Source organism: Micromys minutus, assembly GCF_963924665.1.
Source record: "Micromys minutus genome assembly, chromosome: X".
Lineage (NCBI taxonomy): Eukaryota > Metazoa > Chordata > Mammalia > Rodentia > Muridae > Micromys > Micromys minutus.
Genome location: NC_137970.1, coordinates 124766043 through 124789870, shown reverse-complemented (window position 1 = coordinate 124789870; position 23828 = coordinate 124766043). Strand labels below are relative to the sequence as shown.

General features: G+C 40.5%; 1 protein-coding gene across 2 annotated transcripts; it reads right to left on the bottom strand.

Moving 5' to 3' along the window:
- Positions 1 to 10717: 10717 nt before the first annotated feature.
- On the bottom strand, positions 10718 to 17708 carry VMA21 (vacuolar ATPase assembly factor VMA21). 2 transcript variants are annotated; one of them, XM_080910411.1, is made up of 4 exons: positions 17581 to 17708; positions 17212 to 17440; positions 13503 to 13612; positions 10718 to 12863 (listed from the first exon to the last, which is right to left on the bottom strand). In XM_080910411.1, the coding sequence occupies exons 2-4, from the start codon at positions 17319 to 17321 to the stop codon at positions 12721 to 12723; spliced, it is 363 nt and encodes a 120-aa protein (XP_080766537.1). In that variant the 5' UTR covers positions 17322 to 17440; positions 17581 to 17708; the 3' UTR covers positions 10718 to 12720. The 2 variants fall into 2 exon arrangements, with proteins under 2 accessions (XP_080766537.1, XP_080766538.1); XM_080910412.1 differs by lacking the exons at positions 17212 to 17440; positions 17581 to 17708 and adding an exon at positions 16972 to 17114.
- Positions 17709 to 23828: the final 6120 nt, after the last annotated feature.

Sequence of the window (23828 nt, the reverse complement as noted above, 5' to 3'; positions counted from 1 at the left end):
GCATGTCTATCACAAACAATAATTCACTCAGCACCCAAGTCCTCAATCCCAGATGTCACATACACGTGTATTTTACTAAAGTTGACCTGTAAAAGATGGGCCCATCAGCACCTTATCTAGGAGATGGGGGTGAGAACAGCCTCTCAAAGCCTAACCTTTCCCGAGGTTCCATGGACAAATACAAGTTGCTATGGGAAGGAGAGATTTTCTTCAATGGTGCAGCTACTGATAAAGTACACATATTCATGTAAATAACCTTTATGAAATCCAGTGGGTCACCAAAAATAAAAAGACATGAAAGTAGAAGGGGGCTCATTGGGACGAGGAAGTAGATCAGCAGGAATGAGAGGTGAAGTGGGGACTTAAAGATGACAAACATGATCAAAATACATTATTCTACGTATGAAAATCATAATGAAAATCTCCATCTATGTACAGTTAGTAAATACTAATAAAACATTTTTAAAGTTATGCTACAAAAATTGCTTTTCATAGCTAGTGCCCTTCACACTCTGGATGACTTCATGGATCCATGGAACTCTAAACAATGTACTCTATTATTTTATGTGTTTTGAATTTACATGAAAGGCACTCACCTCCGTCATATGGAGCCCTCTGCCATATGAATGAAGCACCTTCCCCTAAAGGAACTGACTTCTGTGTGACACACACGGAAATTGGTTCTTGTCTACACATCACTTAACATCTGTTGGAGTATCGCTCTTCCATGCCATTTAGTATCTTCAGTGTACCCTGCCTTTCATGCATTCCTGCTTCCCAAGAATTGAGAAGATAGACACTATTCACTATATATTTGATATATTGATATCCATATAAAATTTAAAATCTCATCTCCACAGCATCAGTTCCCCAGAAAATGAGCTCAAGAATCACGCAGTCTGAGGTGACGCTGGCAGAATCCAATTGCACAGACTTCTCCCAATGCAGATTTGAAATCAGTAAGTTTTGCTATTTATAACCTCCAAAGCTTTGCTTTCATTAGATGAGTCAATGGATTGTGAGACTTCCTCAAACTATTCTGAAATGTAGTTATTTACCTTTAGTTTGGCAGACTTCCTGTAAAACTAATGAAACTTTTAGAGGGAAGTAAGTTCACGTTGCTAAAAGTCAGCCTTTCTCAACCTGTGGGTTGGGACACTTGGGTCAAAAGACTGTTCCAGGGGACAGTATATATCAAATATACCGCATATCAGATATCTATACTAGGATTCATAACAGTAGCAAAATTATAGTTATAAAGTAGCAGTGAAAATAATGTTATGGTGGGTGTTGTTAAAAGTCACGGGGGCACCAATGTTGTTAAAAGATGATGTCCCGGGTTTCAGCACCAATGTTAGGAAAAGAGAGGAGAGTGGGGTAGATATGGCCCATGGAGATGCAGCGAGGCCTGGGGGCAAGAAAGATGATGCCTCTGGGGGATCATGTTGGGAATCCCTTCCCCCTGAGGGACCAGCCACATGACTGTATAGTACAGAATAGAGTTTATTCAGGTCATGGGGAAGTGAAGAGGGTGGTAGAGGCAAAGAGAGAAGGAGAGAGAGAGAGAGAGACAGACAGAGAGAGAGAGAGAGAGAGAGAGAGAGGAGTAGAGGGGTATAGGCCAGCCATGAGCACGTGGGGAGAGAGGGGGGGAAGGAAAGGGAAGAAGAGGAGTAAGGGGGGGAGTGCAAGAGCATGAGAGGTGAGAGGCAAGAGGTCAAGAGAGAGAGGAGAGGAGAGGGCAAGCAGCCCCTTTTATAGTGTCAGGTCACTGCCCCCCCCCACCATACCTCGCTATTGTCAGGTAATTGAGGAGTGGGGTTTACAGAATCCCAACAGTGGGGATCACCACAAAATGAGGAACTGTATTAAAGCACCACACCATGAGGACATTGAGAGCCACTGCTATAAATGACTTTCTAAAAGAGGGAAACAGAAGCATCCTGGGTGGCTACTGCACAGATCCAAGAGTTAACGTCACCCGTAACAAAATTAAAAGTGCGTAACTGACTCATTAATCACCAGAAGTTTCTATTCCAATAGTCACACATTACTGGTGGAATCATGGGGCAAAGTCTTTCTATAGAAGACACTGAATAAAATGCTTAGATTCCTTTTCAAAACTGAATTACATATCAACATAATGTACTATTATCTGTAAAATGGGTTGAAAGACTTACATCCAATAAGTTTTACATCATAATATCCAAGTAGATGCCCAATAAGTTAGGACATGAAATTTCTCATATTTGGAAGAATTCCTATAGACACCACACAAAGTTAAAAACATCTTATTTACTGAGGACTGAGGGTTAATAGAAGTCATTTTAACATATCTTCAAATACCCCCTTTTAATCCAAGGGCTTATCCATCTGGAGTCTTTGTACATTTTTTTCCCAGATGTAACTAACATTCTCCAAAAGTCATTGTCTCTAGGCATTCTGCTGTCAAAGGCTGAGCTAGCAAGAGAATATATTAAGAAGTTAAAGGACAGAGTTATTGTCTTGGCATTTTCATGAGCTGGCATAAGACCAACAAGAAGCTGTTTCTCCCTTTTTCTTTCTGGCCTTAACACCTGTACAGTGAAGATTGACAGAAGATGATTCTAAGACTGTCACTTCCAGCTGTGTGTATTCATAACGTTTTCAAAAGCACATAATATTATGGTTTAAACTTATACATACATTTCACCAATTTATATTGACATGACATTTAGTAATTAAAAAGCAATAATTTCAACATTCCTATCATTCAAAGTATCCATTTACAAAATTGAAAACCTACAATTAATATATATGCATATAAGACTCTTGATCCACAAACTACATGTGAAAACTATTTCACAGTGTAAAAGAGGCCCCTTGAGCCCCCCTTGAATTACGAGGCAATGATGACTAGCAACTGAATCAGTGGAAAATTACCTTGTGAATTCAATGCCTGTAATACTGCTCAAAATGAGAGCAAATCAACAAAATAACAGGCTAGACTGAATCCACAGGACATAATATAGAAGAGGCACTTAATGAGCTGGGCTTGCTCACCAGGTAAGGTGAATAAAAAGACCCTTTGCCCAAGCTCTTCGTGAGGATGCTTTGCTAATTTTCTGAAAAAGAATCTGTTTTTGTGGTGAGTCACTGCCCTTTTACTGGCATTATTTTAATGATAGAAGATAGAAGAAAAGGTCACAATTTAGATCAATGCCATCTTTGCATGACAGATGAGTCACCAAATGAAATTAACAGGGAAGCGTGGTTTTTTGCTGTCTATAGTCTCCCCTGGTACTCTCTGCAAATACATTCAATGTGATATTTGAAGAGATCTGGTTGCTAGGTATCCACCTCTTTCAGAGCTCTTCATTTCAACCTGGACACAAAATATGGAAAATTTTCAAGATAAATGTATCACAAAGCATCCAAAGGCTCAGATGCCTGAATGTTGACATGACCACTCTAGTAGCTTATGCCGAATACCAAAAAAAGGCAAAAAGAAACCAAATCTACAAAACTATTGAAATTCTCTTTGCCATTCCTTTTACTTTACAGAACACACTGAGATTCTAAAAGAAATACTTATTCTTAAAGTGAATTCTTTAGACAATCACTTACTTGAAAAGAAGGTGGGGTGTGAGTTCATAAAACATGTTACTCACTCTTAAAAATAAGAAGCATGCCCCGGGATCAGTGAGAAACCTTCTCTCAACAACATTGTATGGCTCCTGAAGAATACCACCCAAGGCTCGCCTCTGACCTCCACACAGATGCACATAATTAGTGCTTAACAGGATGTGGAGGGAGGAAAGGAAGAATGAACATGAGGCCCACATGTTTTAAGACCCACAAAATGAAAGCTAATGCAAACTGTGCACTTTGGATGAGAAAGATGCTGAGAAAGATGAGGCTGGGTGCGTAGAGGATAAAAGGTGACTCCCTTGTACATTAACAGAGCACATATTACATATTCATAACTACTCACATGTGAATTCTTATTTTCTTTAACTGATTACATGCACTTGAATATGTGATCAGAGCTCAGAGAGCTTGTCCATGAGTTCCCTGCTGGGCTGGCAAGATGGCTGAGCTTGTAAAACTCTTGCTGCAAGCCTGATGGTCAGCTCGACATCTAAGAACCCACGTGGTGGAAAGACAGAACTGACTCGTTGTCTGCTGACCTTCACACGTGCACACGCATAATAGTAAAATAATGAATATTTAAAGTTTAAAAGTCTGAATCTGTCCCGTGGACTATGGTTATGTTTTAAGCTATCATCATAAAGTTGTCAGTGTCTATAATCAGAAGGAAACCTGTTTGGGTACTAATAAGGAAAGTAAGTGTTACAAATAATATAATCATAATTAGTTATTGTGATGGTTTATCTTCATTGCCCACTTGACTAGATTTTCTGATTTCCTAAGAGACACAACTTCAGCTACGTCTGGGAGATCCTTTCCTGTGAGGCATCCCTGAGGAGAAATAAAGCACTGAAGTGGAAACATAAGTGTACTTTGGAAAGTCAGTTGGATGGTGTTTTGCTGGGGCAAACATGGGAAGAAACATTTAGCTGAAGTGGACACAGGTGAAAGGCTAAGGCAGAATCGTGAAGGAGCGTTTCTCTGAAGTAGACACAGGAGAGAGGATGTTCTGCTAAAGCAGGCACGTGACAGGCCATGTGATGAAGGATTCTTTGATAACAACACACATGTATTGGTCTGCCTTATATCATGTGGCTGAGTTCCATTTGTCGGGACTCCATAGAGAGAAACGCACGCGCGCGCGCGCGCACACACACACACACCTCCTAATGGTATGCTGTGGCTTGCTGCAGTTTCTTGCTGTTTCCATGGACTCTGGCTTATTGGCAGAGTGATATCAGCTGAGACAGACACACATGCTGAGGCAAAACCCATGGAGGACACATGATATTTGGAGGGTATAAATGAGATTGTATGAACAGTGAGGGAGACTGAGCTGGATTTGTTGTTGGTCTGGAGTCTTCCCTGAGAGAGGCATAGCCAATAATTTCTCCTGGAGTTCCTCCTGGTCCCTCCTGCTGATTTGTGCAGAGGCTGAGGCCTGGCTTTCTCTGCTAGGTGGTCAACCGATGCTGACTCATGTTTGCTACCCGACTCTACTGAACTGGACTGCTGCTGTACCCGTGAAGTGCTTGTGAGTGGATTGAGCTGCTGCTGCTGACTGTGAACTGAACTGCTGATTTCCAGACAATATAGATGGGAGTTGCTCCAAAGAACCTTTCTAAACAGGCCCACTTCCCCATATCCTTTCTTTCCCACTACCACTGGTGGGTGGTGGGTTACAAGGGAGGTTAAAACACAAGAATTATCATTAAACATAGGCTATGAAATAAAGTTACAAAGCACCCTGAACGTGGACCACAGTCAAAGGAGGCATGAATAGAAGGGGAGTTGAGCTCTGGCGCTCAGGTCTTTGGCCTGCCTGTCTGTGCCGTCATGCCCTTCCTACTCCTCCAAGTAACAGCTGCAAGGACTGTGTTCACACTTTCTCAACTGACAAAGAATGAGCATTTTTCTAGAAACTACTGTGTTGTGGGTAAGGATAGAAATCGCTTCACCATTTGTGCCTTACAGGTCAAGACCATTTACTTCAGTGGTCTAAGAATACAGAAAGCACATACTAATTAATGAGAAAGAAAGAGAATACTCTACAGGACCACAGAAAAAATGGTCTTTGCCTACTTGGTACGTGCATCTAATCTGTGCCAGTCCCAGGGATGAGCACTAGGCACATACCATGGGGGGCAAAATTTGACTGACATGGTGTTTGTGTCTAGACGAGGTAGACACCAGAAATGCAAATAAGTCTGTTGAGGACTTGAAGCTACCCTCTCAACTTGCCTGGAGCACATCATTGTGTCATTGTCATTTTTGTTTTGAGAAACTCTTGACCTATGCAAAAAAATCAAACCAATTGGGGGTCCAGCTTACAGCCTACCCATATTTCTTGGAGTTTTCTTTATCTTTTGGCTATAAATGAATGCCAAGTTGTGTCCTTCTCATATTCATCTAGGATTGGAGGGGTCCTAATATAGTGTGAGAGGAATCCTCATGAGATTGGAACAATCTTACACAGAGAAATGGTTGGTTCCTTGAGGACAAAACAACAAAAACCAAACATCTGCAATCCAGGGAGAATCAGTCCTATCCAGACCTTAATCTTGAAATTATGGCCTCTAGAATTGTGAGGAAATAGTTGTTTTTTGTCTGTCTGTCCTCTCTCTGTCTCTCTCTCTGTCTCTCTCTATATGTCTCTCTCTCTCTCTCTCTCTCTCTCTCTCTCTCTCTCTCTCTGTGTGTGTGTGTGTGTGTGTGTGTGTGTATGACAAGGTCTCATATATTTTGGGCTTTCCTTACACTTGCCAAGTAACCTACGATGAACTTGAACTTCTGGTCCTCCTGACTCTACTGAGTGGTGGTTTGTTAAAGCAACCTTGGGTAGTCCAAATAAATATGGGATGGAGTTACTGCCACTTCCCATTTATGAATTCTACCAGTGTTCAAAACAGAGTGGAGAAGCAAGAGACAGGGGGTGGGACCGTGGGCCATACAAAACTCAACTACAGTGGCAGTTCCACCACACCCCGTAGCCAACTCTTAACTTGGGAGGGGGTGCTTACTTCATTTATTGGGCTTTCTACTATTTTTCCCTATTTACTAATTTACTCAACTTTTTAGTTGGTTCAAGGGGACTAGGAGAGAAGTGGTAGAGGAGAAGCATGTCTCTAGTTAAAAGCTGTGAATATATAGCTGACCCTCCATATATATGGTTTGCATGTCTATGGATCTGATCAGCCACTGATATTAATTGTTGGAAATTTTTAACTGTACTGGTAAGAGATTTGTTTTTAGTTTTCTTATTTACTTTGATTTTTTGCTTTATGTTTTCACCAATATGTTCTTAACAGTGAGTCCATTTTTCTGAAGTTACAATATGAAAGTGTATCACATGAACAAATGTAAGAAGAAAAGAACATTGGAGAAAATATGTCTCAAAATAGGAAGCTAGGGAATCTATGTCATGTGGTTTATAAAAATTTATAAAATTATTTAATAATACAGAAAATATCTACTGCTTCACATGAAAAGTCATATTCAATATGACATACAGAGAATAAGAAAAATTATGTAGTCTGAACAAATATGTGTAAATTTGTATGAATAGTGGTTCTCTTTATGCCAAATAGGTTTCAAAGTTCATGTCATTAATTTTTAGATTTGAAGGACCTTTAAAATCACTTGATTCAGACGCTCATTAATTCACTAGATATTGCATTCCCATTTATAGATTGATTCAAATATTTTAGTTTTTTCCCCCATTGTTTTTCACTGGACAGACTTTTTTTATATTATGCCCCATACAATATAAAAACAATACTATATGACACCTACTTGCATATACTTTGCATTGTATTAGGCATTCTGAACCATCTGCAGGTGACACTGTGTACAAAAGGATGTGTTCATTCTATGCAAATACTCTGCCAGTCTACCTAAGAGACTTGAGATGTACAAAGATATGCAGATGTGGTGATACAGACGAGGGGGGCTGGAAAATGGGGGTGCTATTGGGCTTCAGAGCTAAGAACAGTCCCACAGGTACATAGAGAAGAAAGAACTTGATGACCCTGCTCCAACCATTTGGTTCTCTTCCTGAGTCAAAACTGATGGAATTTGGTACAGGGAGATTGTACTACAGCCTTTCTATTTCTTATGGCAGAGTCCTCATACAGATCTGAGGTCACTAAGGGATGGTCTCACCATTTGGCTTTGTTCTGTCCCCACATTAACATCTGCTCCATGCTCCAAAGTGCATTGTCATGAGAATGTGTCCAACACAACTTGTTGCTGGGTCCATAGAACGCTGATTGAAAATCATATCCAACACAATGACTGTGAAACATAGTCATGTTTTAAACAAACATCAAGTCCCACATTTAAAAATGCAGATCTCTCTTAGCAAGTTCTATTAGAAGCACATATGGGCCAACAAACTTACTCAGAATTTCCAGGCTGCATCCTCAGAGGTTTGGAGTTAAAGGTCTCTGTTACATTTGCACAATTGGTTATTTTTAATTACATTCCACAGTCTGGTTCCAGTCACCATAGAAGCAGCATGCTTTGGTTTCTATAGTGCTATTACCTGTCTGTCTCCTGAGCTCCCTGGACAGCTCATTATCTGTACTTTTGAAACTAAGACATTTCAAATGATAGCTGGAATGGCATGGTATTTATTACTAAGGATTAGTTGGAGTCCTCAGGAGCACCAAAAAGAGCTGGAGCCAGTGCAATAAACAAGATGCAGGAAACTAGCTGTAGGGGTGGGTGTGCGTTCATGCATGTGTGCCTGTATACATGTATGTATGTATGTGAACATGATAAAGGTCTCCAGGAATTCTCTTCTCACTTTTAATAAGTGTCATGTATTCTCAGTCTTACTCCTTTAGTGGTATCTGAAATCCAATTACTCCCCAAAACCTACAAGATAATTTGTTTACGAACAGAAAAATCATGTAGCACAGGAAGGCCTTATACTTCTTATGCATTATACATTCGATCTTCCTTCACCTCCCAAGTGCTGAGATTATAGGTGTGTACCATCACACTTGACTAAGGTAAGCTTTCTTTAACCTAACCCCATATCGGTTCTAACTTGTCCACCTACTTGGAATATAACGAGCCCTTCTACATCAGTATCCCACTGTACCCCAAATATCTCTATTCTACCTACCTGTGATACACTAATGCTTATCCTTGACAGCTCTACACTTATGCTGTATGACACACACAGAAGCAAACACACATTTAAAACCTGAGATTAGCACATATTCAACATTATAAGCAGAAACAAGCTCACAAAGATTTTTTTTTTAACCAGAGGTTAATATAACAATATCCACTGAATGAGAACAAAGCACAGTAGCGTTACAGACACTTTTTTTAATGACAGCAAATGGTAAATCACAGGCTACAATATACTAAATACAAAACCCATTCAGGTAAAGACTAGAAAAGCATCACTTAACAAGTCAGTCTGACGCAAGTGGCTAAGATATCCAGGCCCCATTGTGATGACACAAGCTTTACAGACAGCACAGTGGTGCTCCCACCCCACCCAACCCCTCAGCCCCATCAGTGTGCTAATCAGTGCCTCAGCAAGGCCAGTGGCACTGTGACTGAAAATTCTAACACTTAGCATTGACATCAAGGGACATCTTTGTAACATGCTCACTCAGACAAAAATATGTGAACGATCTTTGCAAACTGTAAGGTGCTGTGCAGATGTTGTTAGCTATTGCTATTATTCCTGTTCAGTGAGATTTCACCGAACGTGGAAGGAAGACTAGATTGTAAAACCGACAATATGAGTTACAGAACAGCTTTGAAAGAACAAATACTTCAAGCACACATAGACATCAACACAGGTTTAAGTGTGACCAGCAGCAATATGGAAAGAGTCTGGATTTTTGTAAAGGAATAAAGAGTTAAATTCACAGGTTAGACACTGATAGGTGGATTCCCAGTATCTCTGGAAGTACTTTATGTTTAAGGTAAATCCATCCCCCTAGGAAAAAAGGTTTGTCAAGCTATTAGAGAATATTCTAGCACATGTCTGATGAAAATAACCTTAAAATTTAGGATTAAAATGTGAATAGTTGTGTATTTCACTAATGAATAACATAGTAAAGAAACCTGGTATTAACTGAAAACAATGGACAAATGCTGTGCCATTATCGAACCCTTTGTCTACAGACTTACTGTGCTTACACAGTAAATACAAAATTGTCTGGAGATACAGTGGATATACATAAAACAGGATCTCAACCCTTTCTTCCACGCACCTCCAGCATCAGCCTCCCTTGGGTACATCTTGCTTGTGTGCTTTTACTTACCCATTTGAATGTCATATCTACGTAAGATTTATATGAAGATAAGCCCAAGCCCATTGGTTGCTTCTTTTTATAAAGCCAAATTGTTTTTGTAGATTCTGTTGCTGCTGTTCTTTTGAGGCAGGGTCTCATGAAGCCCCAGGGTGGCCTTGTACTCCTAATCCTCCTGCATCTGCTTCCTAATACTGGAAATGCAGGCATATTCCACCACAGCTGGTTCAGTACAACTTTTCTGATGTGAACTTTCAGGTTATAATAATTACTGTTAGATTCCCATGAAATACCCAGTTATTTTGAATAGCAGGTTTAAAATTCTTTACTATCATTGCAAACCAGGATGCTACTCTAACCTGTGAAATGACATCCATTTGAAGAGTAGGGATACCAGATGTATCCTACAGTAGACTTCCTTTTTTAGCACTGAGAGAAAGGATTATTTAGTAGGCAAATCAGGTGAGGGAGGTACTATTACAGCGAACAGTTAAATCGGTAGCTTGCACTGACACTTCAAGTTATACTCCCTGAATGAGATTACCATTGCAATCAGATTTCGACATCAGTGAACATATTCCTGCTGGAAAACACTTCACAGTTTAACTATAGCTTTTCTTCTAACACATCACGAAGTATGTATTTTTTAAGAGGAAACTAGTTAAAAATCTTGAAAAATGTTAGCTAACAGCAGGAAACTCATATGTGAACAGCCAAACTCCCAGAAAAACTGCTTTAAAACAAATTTGATAATAATTTTAAACACCAATATGAATTTTTTAATGTTCAAACACATTGTACTTTATTCCCAAGGGAAAATTACATGTGTTTACATGTATCCCTGGTTAAAATACTTTTTTAAAAGACCTGTACCATTAGTTAGCAAATGTTTGGAATAAAACAAAATAATCCAACAGTATATTTTACAAATAGTACAATATTCCTAAAGTACAAGAGAAAAAAAGCCTTGGCATTACATAAAAAGAAGCTGAGTGGACAATTATAAATACAATAGGCCACCTAGTAAGGGAACCATGTAGAAATCTAGCACACAGTGTCTAAGACTCAAACATCATAATACTAAAAACTGCAGTTTTCACAAAATACTCTCATAGTTAGAATACTCATTTTTAAATACATTTAAACTACACACAACCATTAAATTTAAGGATTAAGAACAATCTTTTAATAATTACATTAATCTTGGTTTTGCAACAATAATATAGCACAAACACATATTTTTAAGTCTAATCACCTATTTCTCTAGTCTAGTTCCACAGCATGAAAATACAGCGGACCAACAAATCGATAATGGCAAATATTTAAGCAGGGGCCTTTCATTATATTAGGATTACCAGTAACAGATATTTGAACTTTCTTCATTTTTACAATTCAATTCAATTGATAAAGACAAGTAGGATAGATGATTATAGGGTGTCATGTATTTTGAGAAATGCATATTATATAGTATTTAAACTAGGTTATCACCTCAAATTTTTATATTTCTTTATGGTAAAATCATTGAAATGGGAATTTTAAAATAATATAGTATACGCTTTGTAACACAATAGGCAATTATCACACATCTGAAAAACTGCAAACAACTCTTTGGCGAAGGTAACAAGATCTGAATTTAAAACAAGGTTTTAGTGTCTATGTAACCAGCATTAAGAAACATCATTCAAAGCTGTACAGGAGTTGTGAAGTAAACTACTGATAATCTGCAGGTAGTAACATTATTTGTATATGTATTTTCCAGTGTTTTACAGAATATATTATGCTGTTTAATCAGAAATAATAATAATATTTGGGGACAGTATTCTTATACATATAAACAGTACCAAGTGGTTTGTCTGACCATAGACTGAAGGTGCCAAGGAAACTGGGCTTTTTTCCTGAGGCAGGGTTGTTCTCATCAAAAAAGACTTTAAGGATTATTTTAGGATGTAGCTTATGCTCAGGATGTAATTTAGTTATCATAAAAGAAGATTAACAGACAAAAAAAAATCTTCATAAGAATTGTGATGTTTCAAGATTGTATGCTCTCAATGTGTGAATGCTAAACATTTTGGCATGCTAAAACGTATCAGAGTATCTATTTTAAACTAGGTCAACACATTAAACAGGATTCCGATAAAACTTTGCAACTGAAATCTAATTTCAAAGCAAACTGAGGACATGATGTTAGTGTGCTATTCGTAATGCTGGAAGTCAGCCTAGTTCTCTGTCCTTTTGCAGGAGTAGTGTGATCTCAGTGACTTTCCCCATGAAACAATGGAATGTGAGAGTGACCTTTCCTCACTGACCAAAAAGTCAGATTAACAAAAATGACTACAATGTAAGTAACTTTTAAGAAAAGTAGAATCTGAAACCCAAGGACCTGGTATTTTTCCAGCCAAGTCCTTCACTAAAAAAAAAAAAAAAAAAAAAGAAATTTAGATTTGCTTCACTAAGTATTTCTTAATATACCAAAAAATAAAATTGAAAAGCAAGTATAAGCCAAATCACTATCATGTTTTGTTACTATAAGATAGGTAAATTCTTCCTAAGATAAGAACTAAGTCATTTAACATATATATCTGTACCTCTCCAACGTTTCCAAATTTTCATTTGTAAATGGAGATTCAAAGTTCAAAGTAACCATATTATTGGGTGGGTCAAAATTTAGCCAAATGCGACTGACTCTTTAGGACTGATTTTAACATGTTCTTTTAACTTTATTCAAACAAATGTATTTATTATCAATACCCCAGAAATATTTAACATATTCAAAAAATAAATTTCATGCTATCAAAAGATGATGTTCACTTTAATCCTGTTTGCCTTCACGCCACTGTCGTGAGCCTTCATTCCAGGCCACATAGACAAACAGTGCCAGAACCACATGAACAGCAACAACAGCAACAATTGCAGCATAAAAATAGCTGTCTCTATTGGACATTCCAAGGGCACCTATCAAGAAAAAAATTTCATTTTATTACACACTTACCAAATTACAAAATCCAAACCTAAGAATTCTGTTTGTGATGAAGACCATTACAGAAAACCCACAACCAAGTTGTGGAACCCAGTCCCAAAAGATATAGGTACGAAACAAAACTCCTGTACCCTAAGGCTCAAGCATGAATTTGAAAGAGAGCAAAGCAGGGCATATGAAGTTTTGGAAGGAGGAAAGGGAAGAACAGCGCCCATGACACATAATGGAATATCCAAGTGCCCTGTTTTCATCTCCCATTTCCACTTGCAGTGCAGACTGTAGTTACTTAATTTTTTTGTACCACACTCCTAAAATGAGGATAATACAATTAATTCAGTAGATTGTTGTGGGGATTCATGTAAAACATTTAAAGTACTACATTGTAAGTAATAAATATCCTCCAAAATTTTGTTTTGTTCTTAAGACAGGTTCTCATGTAGCTCGGCCTCCACCTCCCAAGTATCACAGACATGCAGAGCCACACCCAAAGCATGCAAATTGTCACTGGTCATATATTTAATTTAAAGAAGAAAACAAGTTTTACAATAAAAAATATTCTTAAAAGCTCAGAACAAATTAGAAAATAAAAATACCTTAAAGTATGGAAAAATTACCTTCAAATATGTAAGATTTGGTTGTAAAATACAGCCCGATAGGAACTGTGATCATTAAAGCTGTGAAGAACAGGAGTGTCTTCAGGGTTGCAGCTAAAGAGTTTTCATTTCTGGAAGAAAAAGAACAAAGTTTTCATAAACCATATCCAAATATTATAATTAACTTCCTGAAGATAAAAGAATTCTGAGGTAAACAGCTTCTTCAATCCAGAACGAGGCAAAGAGGCAAGATGTGCATGTACCCAAACCAGAGCCTGACACTGATGCACATTCGCAGGCACACAAGCCCCTAAAATTTTTATCGAAAAAAACCAAACCCATTTGCAATCAAACAGCTTCTCCCCAAGGACTGTACACACTGCTGCTCAGACCAGAGGACTAGAACAGAAATAAACCAGAAAAGACAGATGTATTCTAGAATCAAACTGATTGAAGATCCAGTTGGGGCTTCATAGAACATACAGATGGGTGTGAGTAAACCGAGAAGATAAACATATTAATGGCTGTTCAAGGAGATGCCAAATAAAGCTTAAAAGGAGCAGCTTGGCCATACTATGGAGGCCGAACATACCAGTGGTGATAGGAAGTGTGTAGAACACATTTTTTTAAAAAAGACTAGATGTAAATCCATAGTTAACATTACTGCTTAGTTTGCATAATCTGAAGCTAGTCTGAAATTGCAGAGATGCATTTTTATAAAAATCAAGGCATTTTTTGAATACTACATCATTTAAACAATTGTGTTTCCTAAAGGATTGCTATTTTTAAGTCTGATGAAAAAAATCAACCAAAATCCTAGAAAATAGAAATGTATTTTAAACTATTCTAATAGATGGGGGGAATCAGACAGTAAAAGTTACAGCAACAAACTACAGTTGAAGGTTTTTTTTTTTTTTTTTTGGAATTGAAGAAAATGGAGTAAATACAGTGTGTCCTATGCTCATCCAGAACAAGTCAGTCTACAAACACCAATCATGGCTAAGTACTCTAAACAGGCACAGACGTTTCTTAATTTGTGTGTGTGTGTATGTGTGTGTGTGTATGAAAAAGAGAGACAGTAAATATGTGTGTGTGTTTCAGTGGGTGTGTATATGCACAATCAAGGTAGACAAATCTAACAATTCTATATATATATGTCGATTTTTAAATTAAAAATGACCAAATATATAGAAAGAATAAACACTGGCAACTAAGGAAGGGGGCAGAAAATATGGAACTATAGGTCAAAGTCCAATAGAGTATCACACAAGGCTATTAAGTTTAAACAGCTAATATACAACATGAAAATTATCTCATAAAACTGCACTGTATTAGCAAGCCTGGGTTGATTTCAGTCCTTGTACATTGAGAAAAATAAAATCACAGTCTTATGTTGATTGTCATGGGCAGTACATTGGTAGAACAAAATATTCTAAGATTATCTTTTGGTACATAAGTGTATTACTCTACCATTACTGAGCTACCTATATGTTAGACAAATGCTCTACCATGTAGCTACCTGTCTAACTCTTTTTATTTACCTTTTGAGACTAAGTTTTACTAAGTTGCCCATGTTAGCCTAGAAGTCATTCTGAAGCCCAGGCAGTCATCCTTCTGCCTCAGCTTTCCCAATAGTGGGTATTAAGAGGCCTATTCGACTACAACTATTGTATTTTTTAGATTATCTATGTTAAAAATCTACCATCTGGTGTAATTTTTACAAGCATGAGCCAGACACATGGCTCAGTGGTACTGCTCTTCCAGAAAACCCAAGTTCAATTCCCAGCACTTATGTCAGGCAGCTCACAACTACCTTAACTTCAGCTCCAGAGGATCCAATACATCTGATCTCCTCAGGCACCTATCACACACACACACACACAATTTAAAATAATAAAGCTTAAAAATAAATTTATAAGCACTTATTGAAAAACTGATACAACATAATAAAAATATTAGTGTGAACAAAATCATAGTTCCATCATGTAAATATAATCTTTTCTATATATTAACATCAAATGCTGTATATACATTTGCTACTAACTTATGCCTATTATTTTCAATATATTCTTACTCTTCTCTATCTTAAACTTTAAAATATTGACTTTTCTCTTTATTACTTCAGTAATTTAAATAGTCATCCACCATTTAAAAACAGGGAAATATTTTGAGGAATGCATTTTCAGATGATTCTGTCACTGCAAAAATATCATGGAGCATACTTATACAAACTAAAATGAATGAAATAACACTAGCTAATACAATCCCACACATCTGCAGCCTGTTACTAATCCAAACATCCAAGCAGGAGTGCCAGTCAATGAAAAGAAGTTAGCCAACTTCCTCTAGCATTTATACCACTTTTCCCCATAGCTTCTAGCTATAGCCCACTATACCTGTAGGTTCTGCTCATACAAATCAGGTCAGGTAGGATCAGTGACATGAAACAAAGCAATGGCTGCCATTTGATTGATTTATTTTATACCTGACTAGGGGTTGCTGAGACATGTTAGAAATCAGGAATGAATGGAAAAACCAGACAGTGTTCTTAATGTACTTATTAGTAAGAATGCCTGTTGGTAGCTCGGCATGGTGGCGCACACCTTTAATCTTGACACTTGGGAGGCAGAGGCAGAAAGATCTCTGTGAATTCGAGACCAGCCTATCGAGTAAGTTCCAGGACATCCAGGGCTACACAGAGAACCTTGTACTGAAAAACAAACAGCTAAAGTCTGTTGGAATTCTTATAAACAGGCATTTTCACAAAAACCACCTCCATTAACATTACTGGAGAGTCAATGGATTACATGGCTTTGCAGTCAAGGCATAGTAACTGTGTGCTCTAATTTTGTGATATTGGTTAAGTCACTTATCTGGATTTAACTTCCTTTCCTTCCAAAGTTAAAAAGCCACAGGAAGAATTAAGTAATCCCATGGTGTCAATTATTGGCTGCTAACTTCTCCCCACCCCCCCAGGCTCCTTGCCTCTGAGTGACCAGGAGAGGAGCAAAGGCCTACCATCATATTCTTTCTGTTCAGTCACCAGTCTTTACCCTACAGACTGAGTCCCCTCAAGAGACGTGGCTTCACATCAGGGCCAACCTCCACTACATTAACACACCATATATTTACAAAAAAGAAATGTAATGTAGGGGCTGGCAGGCTTCAAGATAAAGGAGGCCGGGCGCCTACCCTCTAAAGAACCCCCTGGCAAAGGCGTGGCTGCAAAGCAGAAAAGTCGCCAAACGGGGAGGAGGTGCAAGGAAACAGGAACGGAGAGCCGGCTCACTTAGGCCCTGGGTCACAAGTGAAAGGTGGGCCGAGCCACTCAAGAAGCTGCAGGATTCAAACTTCTTTCCCTAGTCATCAGCCTGCCGTAAAGCGCGGAGGGGCCGTTCCCAAGCCCACCCTGTTTGTCTCCTGCCTGCCCTGGGGCAAGCGCCAGGCCAGAGGCGACCCGCCATGGTTACCCGGCCGAACTCAGGGCTACCTGAACTCTGGAGGCTGCAGCGCGTTCAGCGCTGCTTTATCAAGACGCTCCATGGCGTGGCCGGGAGGGCAGCAGCGGGTGCTAGGTAGTTAGCGGGGCTCAGCGGCCGCTAGCAGGGGGACAGTAGTAGGCCGGTCGCGCCGGAAGTGCCCCGGCTGAAGCACGCTCGTGTGGCGCGACGTAGTGACGCGCCGCAGCGCGCGCAGACGCGGGTGTGCTGCGAGCGCTCACGTGACTTACCCGCGGCGGGTTCGTGGCGTCCGTCCTGCCGCGAGTGGGTCATTCTCCAGGAGCAGGCCGGGCGAGTAGCCTAGCCACTCCACATTGAGCCGGGACTTTCCGCGCAGCATTGTCCTTCTGAGCTCAGTGACGGTCGTCGTCCTCTCGGTCGGGCTGGCGGTGTCACGGGCGCCTGGTGACCCGAGGTGGATGAGCCGCGGACTGGAGGACCCAGCTGTCGGCTGTGGTGCTAGGCAACCGAGCAGTTTCCGATAACACAAAAAGCAGTGCACATTATTCCACCAGCCTATAAGCAAAGACCTCATTCATTCCTACCCGCCTTGGCAGTCCAGCAGGAATTAGTGTGAGAGGAGTTAGTTTAACACTCACCCGAGTCAGTAAAATTAGAGGACTCTCCGCTGAAAGCCCTTGCTGAGAGTGACTGTTCCACGCTGGTAACCGGTGACCCAAACTTCCACTTAGAGTTAAAAGTATGTTTTGCAGCTGTTCAGAAAGCCGCCAATGAGACAACAGGGACTCAAAAATAGTAAGGACAGATGGGCCTGAGCTCCCAGGCAACCCGAGAGGCACCAACAGAAAAGGGTGTGTACGCTCTAGGACAGGCTTAACAAAATTAGGTTGCCTCTGGCTGCTAATGCTGTGACAGCCCTTAAATGGTCCAGCCGGAAAAGAGCTGCTGACCACATACCTATTTTCTGCACCACAGGATACTAAGCACATCTGAAAGGACAAGCAAACCAGCCCTGATTGAGCAGTAGGAAGCTTGCCTTTCAGTTTAAATGTAATAACCCCTCTCTAGGCCGCATGCAGATCCTTAGGTGAACCTAATGTATGAACTCAGGCAGTGGAAATCTGGGTGCCCCAAGTGACACACTGGGCAGCCAGTCAAATATATTGGGCCAGTAGCCAATTTTTCTCCGTTCTAAGGAGTAAGAAAATGTCAGAGTAGTGTCTCACAAACGACTCAGGAAAATCATTCGAATTTTAATGTTTATAAATAGAACTTTCTGAAACTGAGACATGCATATTCATTTCAATTGACTTTACAACTTTAATGTTGGGTAGATGCAACATAAGTAGCACATTCCATAAGTCCTAAAATATTTTCTATGTGAATTTGGAGGGGTTAATGGAGACAGAAACCAGGACCTTTGTAGCATGCTGGCTATGTGCTCTGCCACTGAACAACTACTCCCACAACTCCCCATCCTCTTTTAAAATTTGACACAGGGTCTCACTTCCTCAAGCCAGTTTTGAACTCACTCCACAGCCCAGGCAGGTCTTGGACTCAATTATTCTGTCTCAGCTCCCAAGTGGCAGGGAATTCAGCTCTATACCACCAGACATGATGGTGCAGGACTCTTTGCCGGGACACTTTGCCGATTCCTGACTTTACTTATCACCCCCATGGTCCTTAAATCCCTGGGAAATACATAAACTTAATAATGGGTATTCTGAGAACAAGTATTGGTATTTCTAAAAATCTAATGAACTTCAACAACTAAAGTACATTATTTGACTTGAGGCATAAATTATGTCACACTGACAAGGTAATCCTGTTCATCGAATGAGTAAATGGAAAAAAACATTACTAAAACCTGAAATATGCTATAGTATACTTGATAGAATAAATCTTTAAAATATAAAAAGAATAATTGTGTGCAGCCAATAGTATATATTAGACAACATACGGTAAACAACTGAGTTCTGGCTGCAAAAACAAAGTAGCTGTATTAATGTTTGCCAGGATCACGATAACAAAGGACCACAGTAACAAAGGGCCACAACCTGGGTTGTTTAAACAAGTTAATGATCTCCCACTTCTAGATGTCTGAGATGAAGGTATTTTTAAGGTTAATTCTGACTCTGCTAGAGAAAGATGTAGTCATTCTGTGCTTCTCCCTTAGCATTTTTGGGTGGTAGCAGTCTCATCCTGATCTCTGCCTTCACATTTTCATAGCCTTCTCCCCACATGCAGCTGTGTTCAAATGTCCTGTATTCATGAGGACACCAATCTCATTGCATTAGAGGACTACCCTACTTTCATATGACAGTATCATAACTAATTATATTTGGACCAACAATATTTCCAAATAAGGTCACATTCTGGGGTGTGGCATGGTCACAAGGGAGGCAAGTATAGTAGTGACATCATTATTTCCCCTAGAATGAGGAAATTACTCTCAAATATTTGTCCTGGACATTTGCCAGTGTCAAGAATACTGAGAACTGTTTAGGGAAGTGACTTACCCCAGATTTCTTGGGTTGATGTGATTAAAGAATTTATAGCTCCTAACTCCTGGCCTAGTACCTTCTGCAACAACATTATTGTAAATGCCAGTGCTATTAACCAGGTAGCACAGAAGGTATGCAAGTAAATTCAGGTTTTGAGCTAACCCTCAATTGTTAGTACTTTCCCGAAAAGCCATATTCTCGCACAGCCCCATTCAGATCTCTCACTGTGGCTTTGGATGAGACAGCAATACTTGAAAGACCAACTGGTACTTTTTGAGTCTATGTCTACACAATTTGGCATTTCAAAAACTGAAATATGAAGAAAACAAAAATCCCACCATATAGGAACAGAATCTGAGCATAAAAAAAAAAAAAAGACGCTGCCCTGACTTCTTCTTGTGAAGAATGGAGGTTCATTTGTTAGTTTTTGTTTTATCAAAGGCAGTCCAACAAGAACTCATACTTCCTAAAACTTCTTCCTATTTGTGCCAACTAGCCAATTGTCTCAGATTGTGAAGTTGAGCTGCTAGCAATTGGATAAAACACAGTCATCACTTAGTCATCAATAAAAGACAGGAGGCATCTTGGGCCCCACTGTGTTTGCTAGTGAGGGTTGGGTCTCAGTGCACCCTTTTGGAAACAAGGTTGTCTTGCTGAGCCACTTCCCCTTGCCTCCTGAGTCTCAATCCCATGTGTACCATAAGGCTCCCTTGTCCAGCCCAGTTACACACAGTTAAGCTGGGATCTTAGAGTTATGGAGGGCCCTCGATAAAAGAGCCTGAATATAGTCAGGGTCCATGGCTCAGAGCTGTTCTTGCCCAGCAGGCAGCCTATGCAGTAGAACCCTGGAAGGAAATATGCGCTTAGTACAAGTATGGCTTCAGCCCATATCATTTGGCACTCCAGTGGTTTGATATTTAATAAGCCCAGCAGAAATGAAAGCAGGTATTCTAAAGACAGACTTCGGATGTCCAATCTGACTGTAAAATTATCAAAACAATAAACCTTTTCCCCCAAGGAAACTCATACTGGGAGAAGGTAAAGGCCTCAGCCAGAGGGAGAATTTACCTAAGGCTACCTTACACATTGAGACTGAGAAGCCTAGACCAAGATGGTTCGATGGAGAATAGGGGAGCACGGCCACACTTAAATATGTGTGTCCTTGGCCTTCTGTTTGAATGTCACTCCTGAAACACCAAAACAGATCCCTTTGTTCATCTTCTCAATGTGACCACATTGAGCAACTCTCTCCCTTTTCTGCTTTCCATGATTAATTGGTAGCAGCGAGGACCTGAATTGGGGCACAGGTTTTGACCCCCAAATTCTAGAACAGTATTATAAGAAGAAGCCCATCCACATGGGAAGGCAAGGCTCTAGCTGCCAGTTAAAAGTTCAAAGATTCTGGCCCAAGCGCTTTCAGTTGGGCCTCCCACAGTACTGGAAGCCGGACTGCAGAAACGGAGAGAGAAACGTTAAGACAAAGCCACACCCAACAAATATATACCCATGCTCTGGCGGGCGAAGGCTGAGTGCCGAGATGTTGATGGCCTGTGGGCAGAACAAAAGGCAGAAGGTTGTCCCTTGGGAGAGCTGATTCAGGGCTCCTGGAGACCAGAGCCGGTGGGGTTCCAGAGACAGAACTCCCCTAGTTCAAGCGCCGAACTAGAGTCTAGATTCACATTTCCGGGAGGTCTTCTGAAACACCTAGAGGGAGGGAAGGGCAAGCTCTGATTGGACCTCAGCAGAGCTTCCTTCAGGCCAAAGCTTAGGGTTAGGCAGAAACTCCTCTCAGGAAGTCCGTGAGTCCTGAGGCCAATAGACCTCAGGTTCCCAACCCCCACCCACTCCAGGAAGAGGCTGCACTTCCAACATTGATTGACTACTTTAAGTACTTTGGTGAAAGGATGAGAGAAATCTAAGGGTATTTTCCTTTTCCTTTTCCATCACTGGGATGAAAAAAGAAACTCCAGATTCCAGAAAAAAGGAAAACTGCGGATGCTATAGGAAAAAGAGACTTAGAGGCATGACCAGGGTGAGTCAGTGATCACGGATAATAAAAGGCAGGGCTGGAGGGCTTCTCTGTGAGAGAGGACGTGCTTAGTGTGAGAGCAAAGCCCTGGATTCCATCAGCAGGTCAGAGAGGGGCGGGGTGGGGGGGACAGACTAAGCACACCAGCTGCCTGCTTACAGCCTTTCTCTTCCAGCTGCCCCTCTGGCTCCAGTCCTGGGAAGAAGAGATCCCCTTCCAAGAGGGGAAAGGTTAAGGGGAGTGCACAAATGTGTGTGAATGTAAATGTGGGAACGTGCTTCTCCAAGAGTGGGGGCATGGGGGATTGTGTATCCTTGTGTGTCTGTGTGCTTGTGTATTCATACATGGTGTTTGGAGAAATGTGATTAAAATTCAAATCTCCCAACCTAGAAAAGGCGCATGAGGAAAGTGAACTAGGGAAACAACTAAACAGAAATACTGACTAAGCATTACATCCTAATAGTCTAATAGGAGGATCGAGAGTTAGAGGCCAGTCCAGGATACACAGGGAGCTGAAGATAATGATACTTTGCCACAAAAAGAAGAAAGCAGAAAGATTGTAGGAATCAGAGAGTCGAGTCGGGTAGTTTGCTGTATGATTGTGTCTCCTAGGAATGTGAAAAGCTCCCCCACCCCAAGTCTCACCAGCAGGACTGCTCAACTAGGAGCTGAACAAGGACAACAAAATGTAGATGTTTGGGGAAGCCCCATGCCTTAACCCTACACAAAGAACTCCAGGTAACTAAGGAATGCTGAGAGTGGGAGAAATAGTCTTCCCCAGGGAAGAGCACAGCAATTGGCTAGCTACATAATACCAAATGGCCAGCCCTAAAATTCTAAGTGTACAATTAACATTATACAGACTGAGTAGATTGTACTTAGGAATATATACTCACATATATGTGCATGTAACAACAAGCAATGAAGAAAGAGGCCATGAATTTGAAAGAGCAAGTAGAGGGATACAGTACAGTTTGGAAGGAGGAAATGTATAATTATAGTATAATCTCAAAATTAAAAGAAGTGAGGAGGAGGAAAGACAGGCACAGCGCCTCATAAGAGTAACCCCAACGTTTAAATGCACAGGAAGTTGGATCAGGATAAGTTCCAGACCCACTTTGTGCTACACATCATGCTTAAAGCCTGCCTATGATACTTGAGGTCCCATCTCAAGTCACCAACAAACTTCTGAATGAATTGGGAAAGAAGAAATACCATATTTTTCTGTGGGAAAGGTTAAGGCAGAAGATGACAGGAAATGTGGGACAGCTTCCATAGGTCTCCAACTTGGAGCAGACCCTCAGATACAGCTGAATTGGGATATGGCTACTAAAGTGTTCCATGGAAGGAAATGCTGCACACTCCTGCCACTGTAGCTGTGTGCCTCCGCTCTGCCTTCCTCTCCTCGAGGGGCTGTATTTCTCAGGACTGTGAGCCAAATAAACCTCTTCCCCCCCTTAGGCTGCTTCTTTGTGCGATGCTGGGTTGCAGTGAAGAGAAGGGTAACTCCAGATTCCAATTCAGCAGCTCTCAGCTCCCCTTTTTCTGCATTTTTACTCATCTTAGCCTGCTTTGATTTTAAAGATTGATTTATATGTAATTACATTTGTAAGTTTCTTAACATGCATGCAGTGCCCAAGAAAGGCAGACACGGGTGTTGGGTCTCCTAGAGCTAGAGTTACAGGAAGTTGGGAGCCACTTAACATAAGTTCTGAGAATTGAACTCGGGTCCTCTGCCAGGGTAGTATCTGCTCTTAGATCAGAACCATCTCTCCAGCCCCTCAGTCTGATTTGAAGGTGTCTCTCCTTGGCTCGTCTTCCTTTCAAGTGATCAGATAGTTAAGTTCAGACTGTCCCACGAATATATTTGGCTTCTCTAGCATTTGGTATTATTATAGCAACTCAGAGAGCATCTGTGGACCTATCAAAGCCATGAGGAAAGAGGGACAAAATAGTTGTATGGCTTTCTTTTCTTGTATAGTACTTCCTACTTTATAGCAGCTAGGGAAAACAGTGAAGGAAACAGAGAAGGTAGGAATGACAAGGGAAAAATAAGGAGGATGTAAACTCTGCTAAGAACATACAGGACCTCCTTGCAGACAGGTGCTGCTGGACCAACACACCATATGGCTCTGCTCCTTGATTTATCCTTGCATTCTTTTATTGGATGCCTACCATGTGTAGAACACTTTTGATTTGCTTTTTGTTTGTAAACTCTAGTGGCCTGGTTGCAAAATACCTAACAGGAAGCCAATTAAAGAAGGGAGGATTCCTTCTGGCTCACAGTTTGAGGGTCTATCGAGGCAAGAAAGGCAACAGGAAGCTACTTGCTCACACATACAGGGATCATGTA

Coding starts and splice junctions, on each gene's coding strand:
- VMA21 (XM_080910411.1), bottom strand. CDS start 17,321: ATGCTGCGCGGAAAGTCCCGGCTCAATGTGGAGTGGCTAGGCTACTCG. Junction 13,613..17,211: donor ACGCCACGAACCCGCCGCGG/GTAAGTCACGTG, acceptor TTTTTCTTCCAG/AAATGAAAACTCTTTAGCTG. Junction 12,864..13,502: donor CAAATCTTACATATTTGAAG/GTAATTTTTCCA, acceptor TTTTCTTGATAG/GTGCCCTTGGAATGTCCAAT.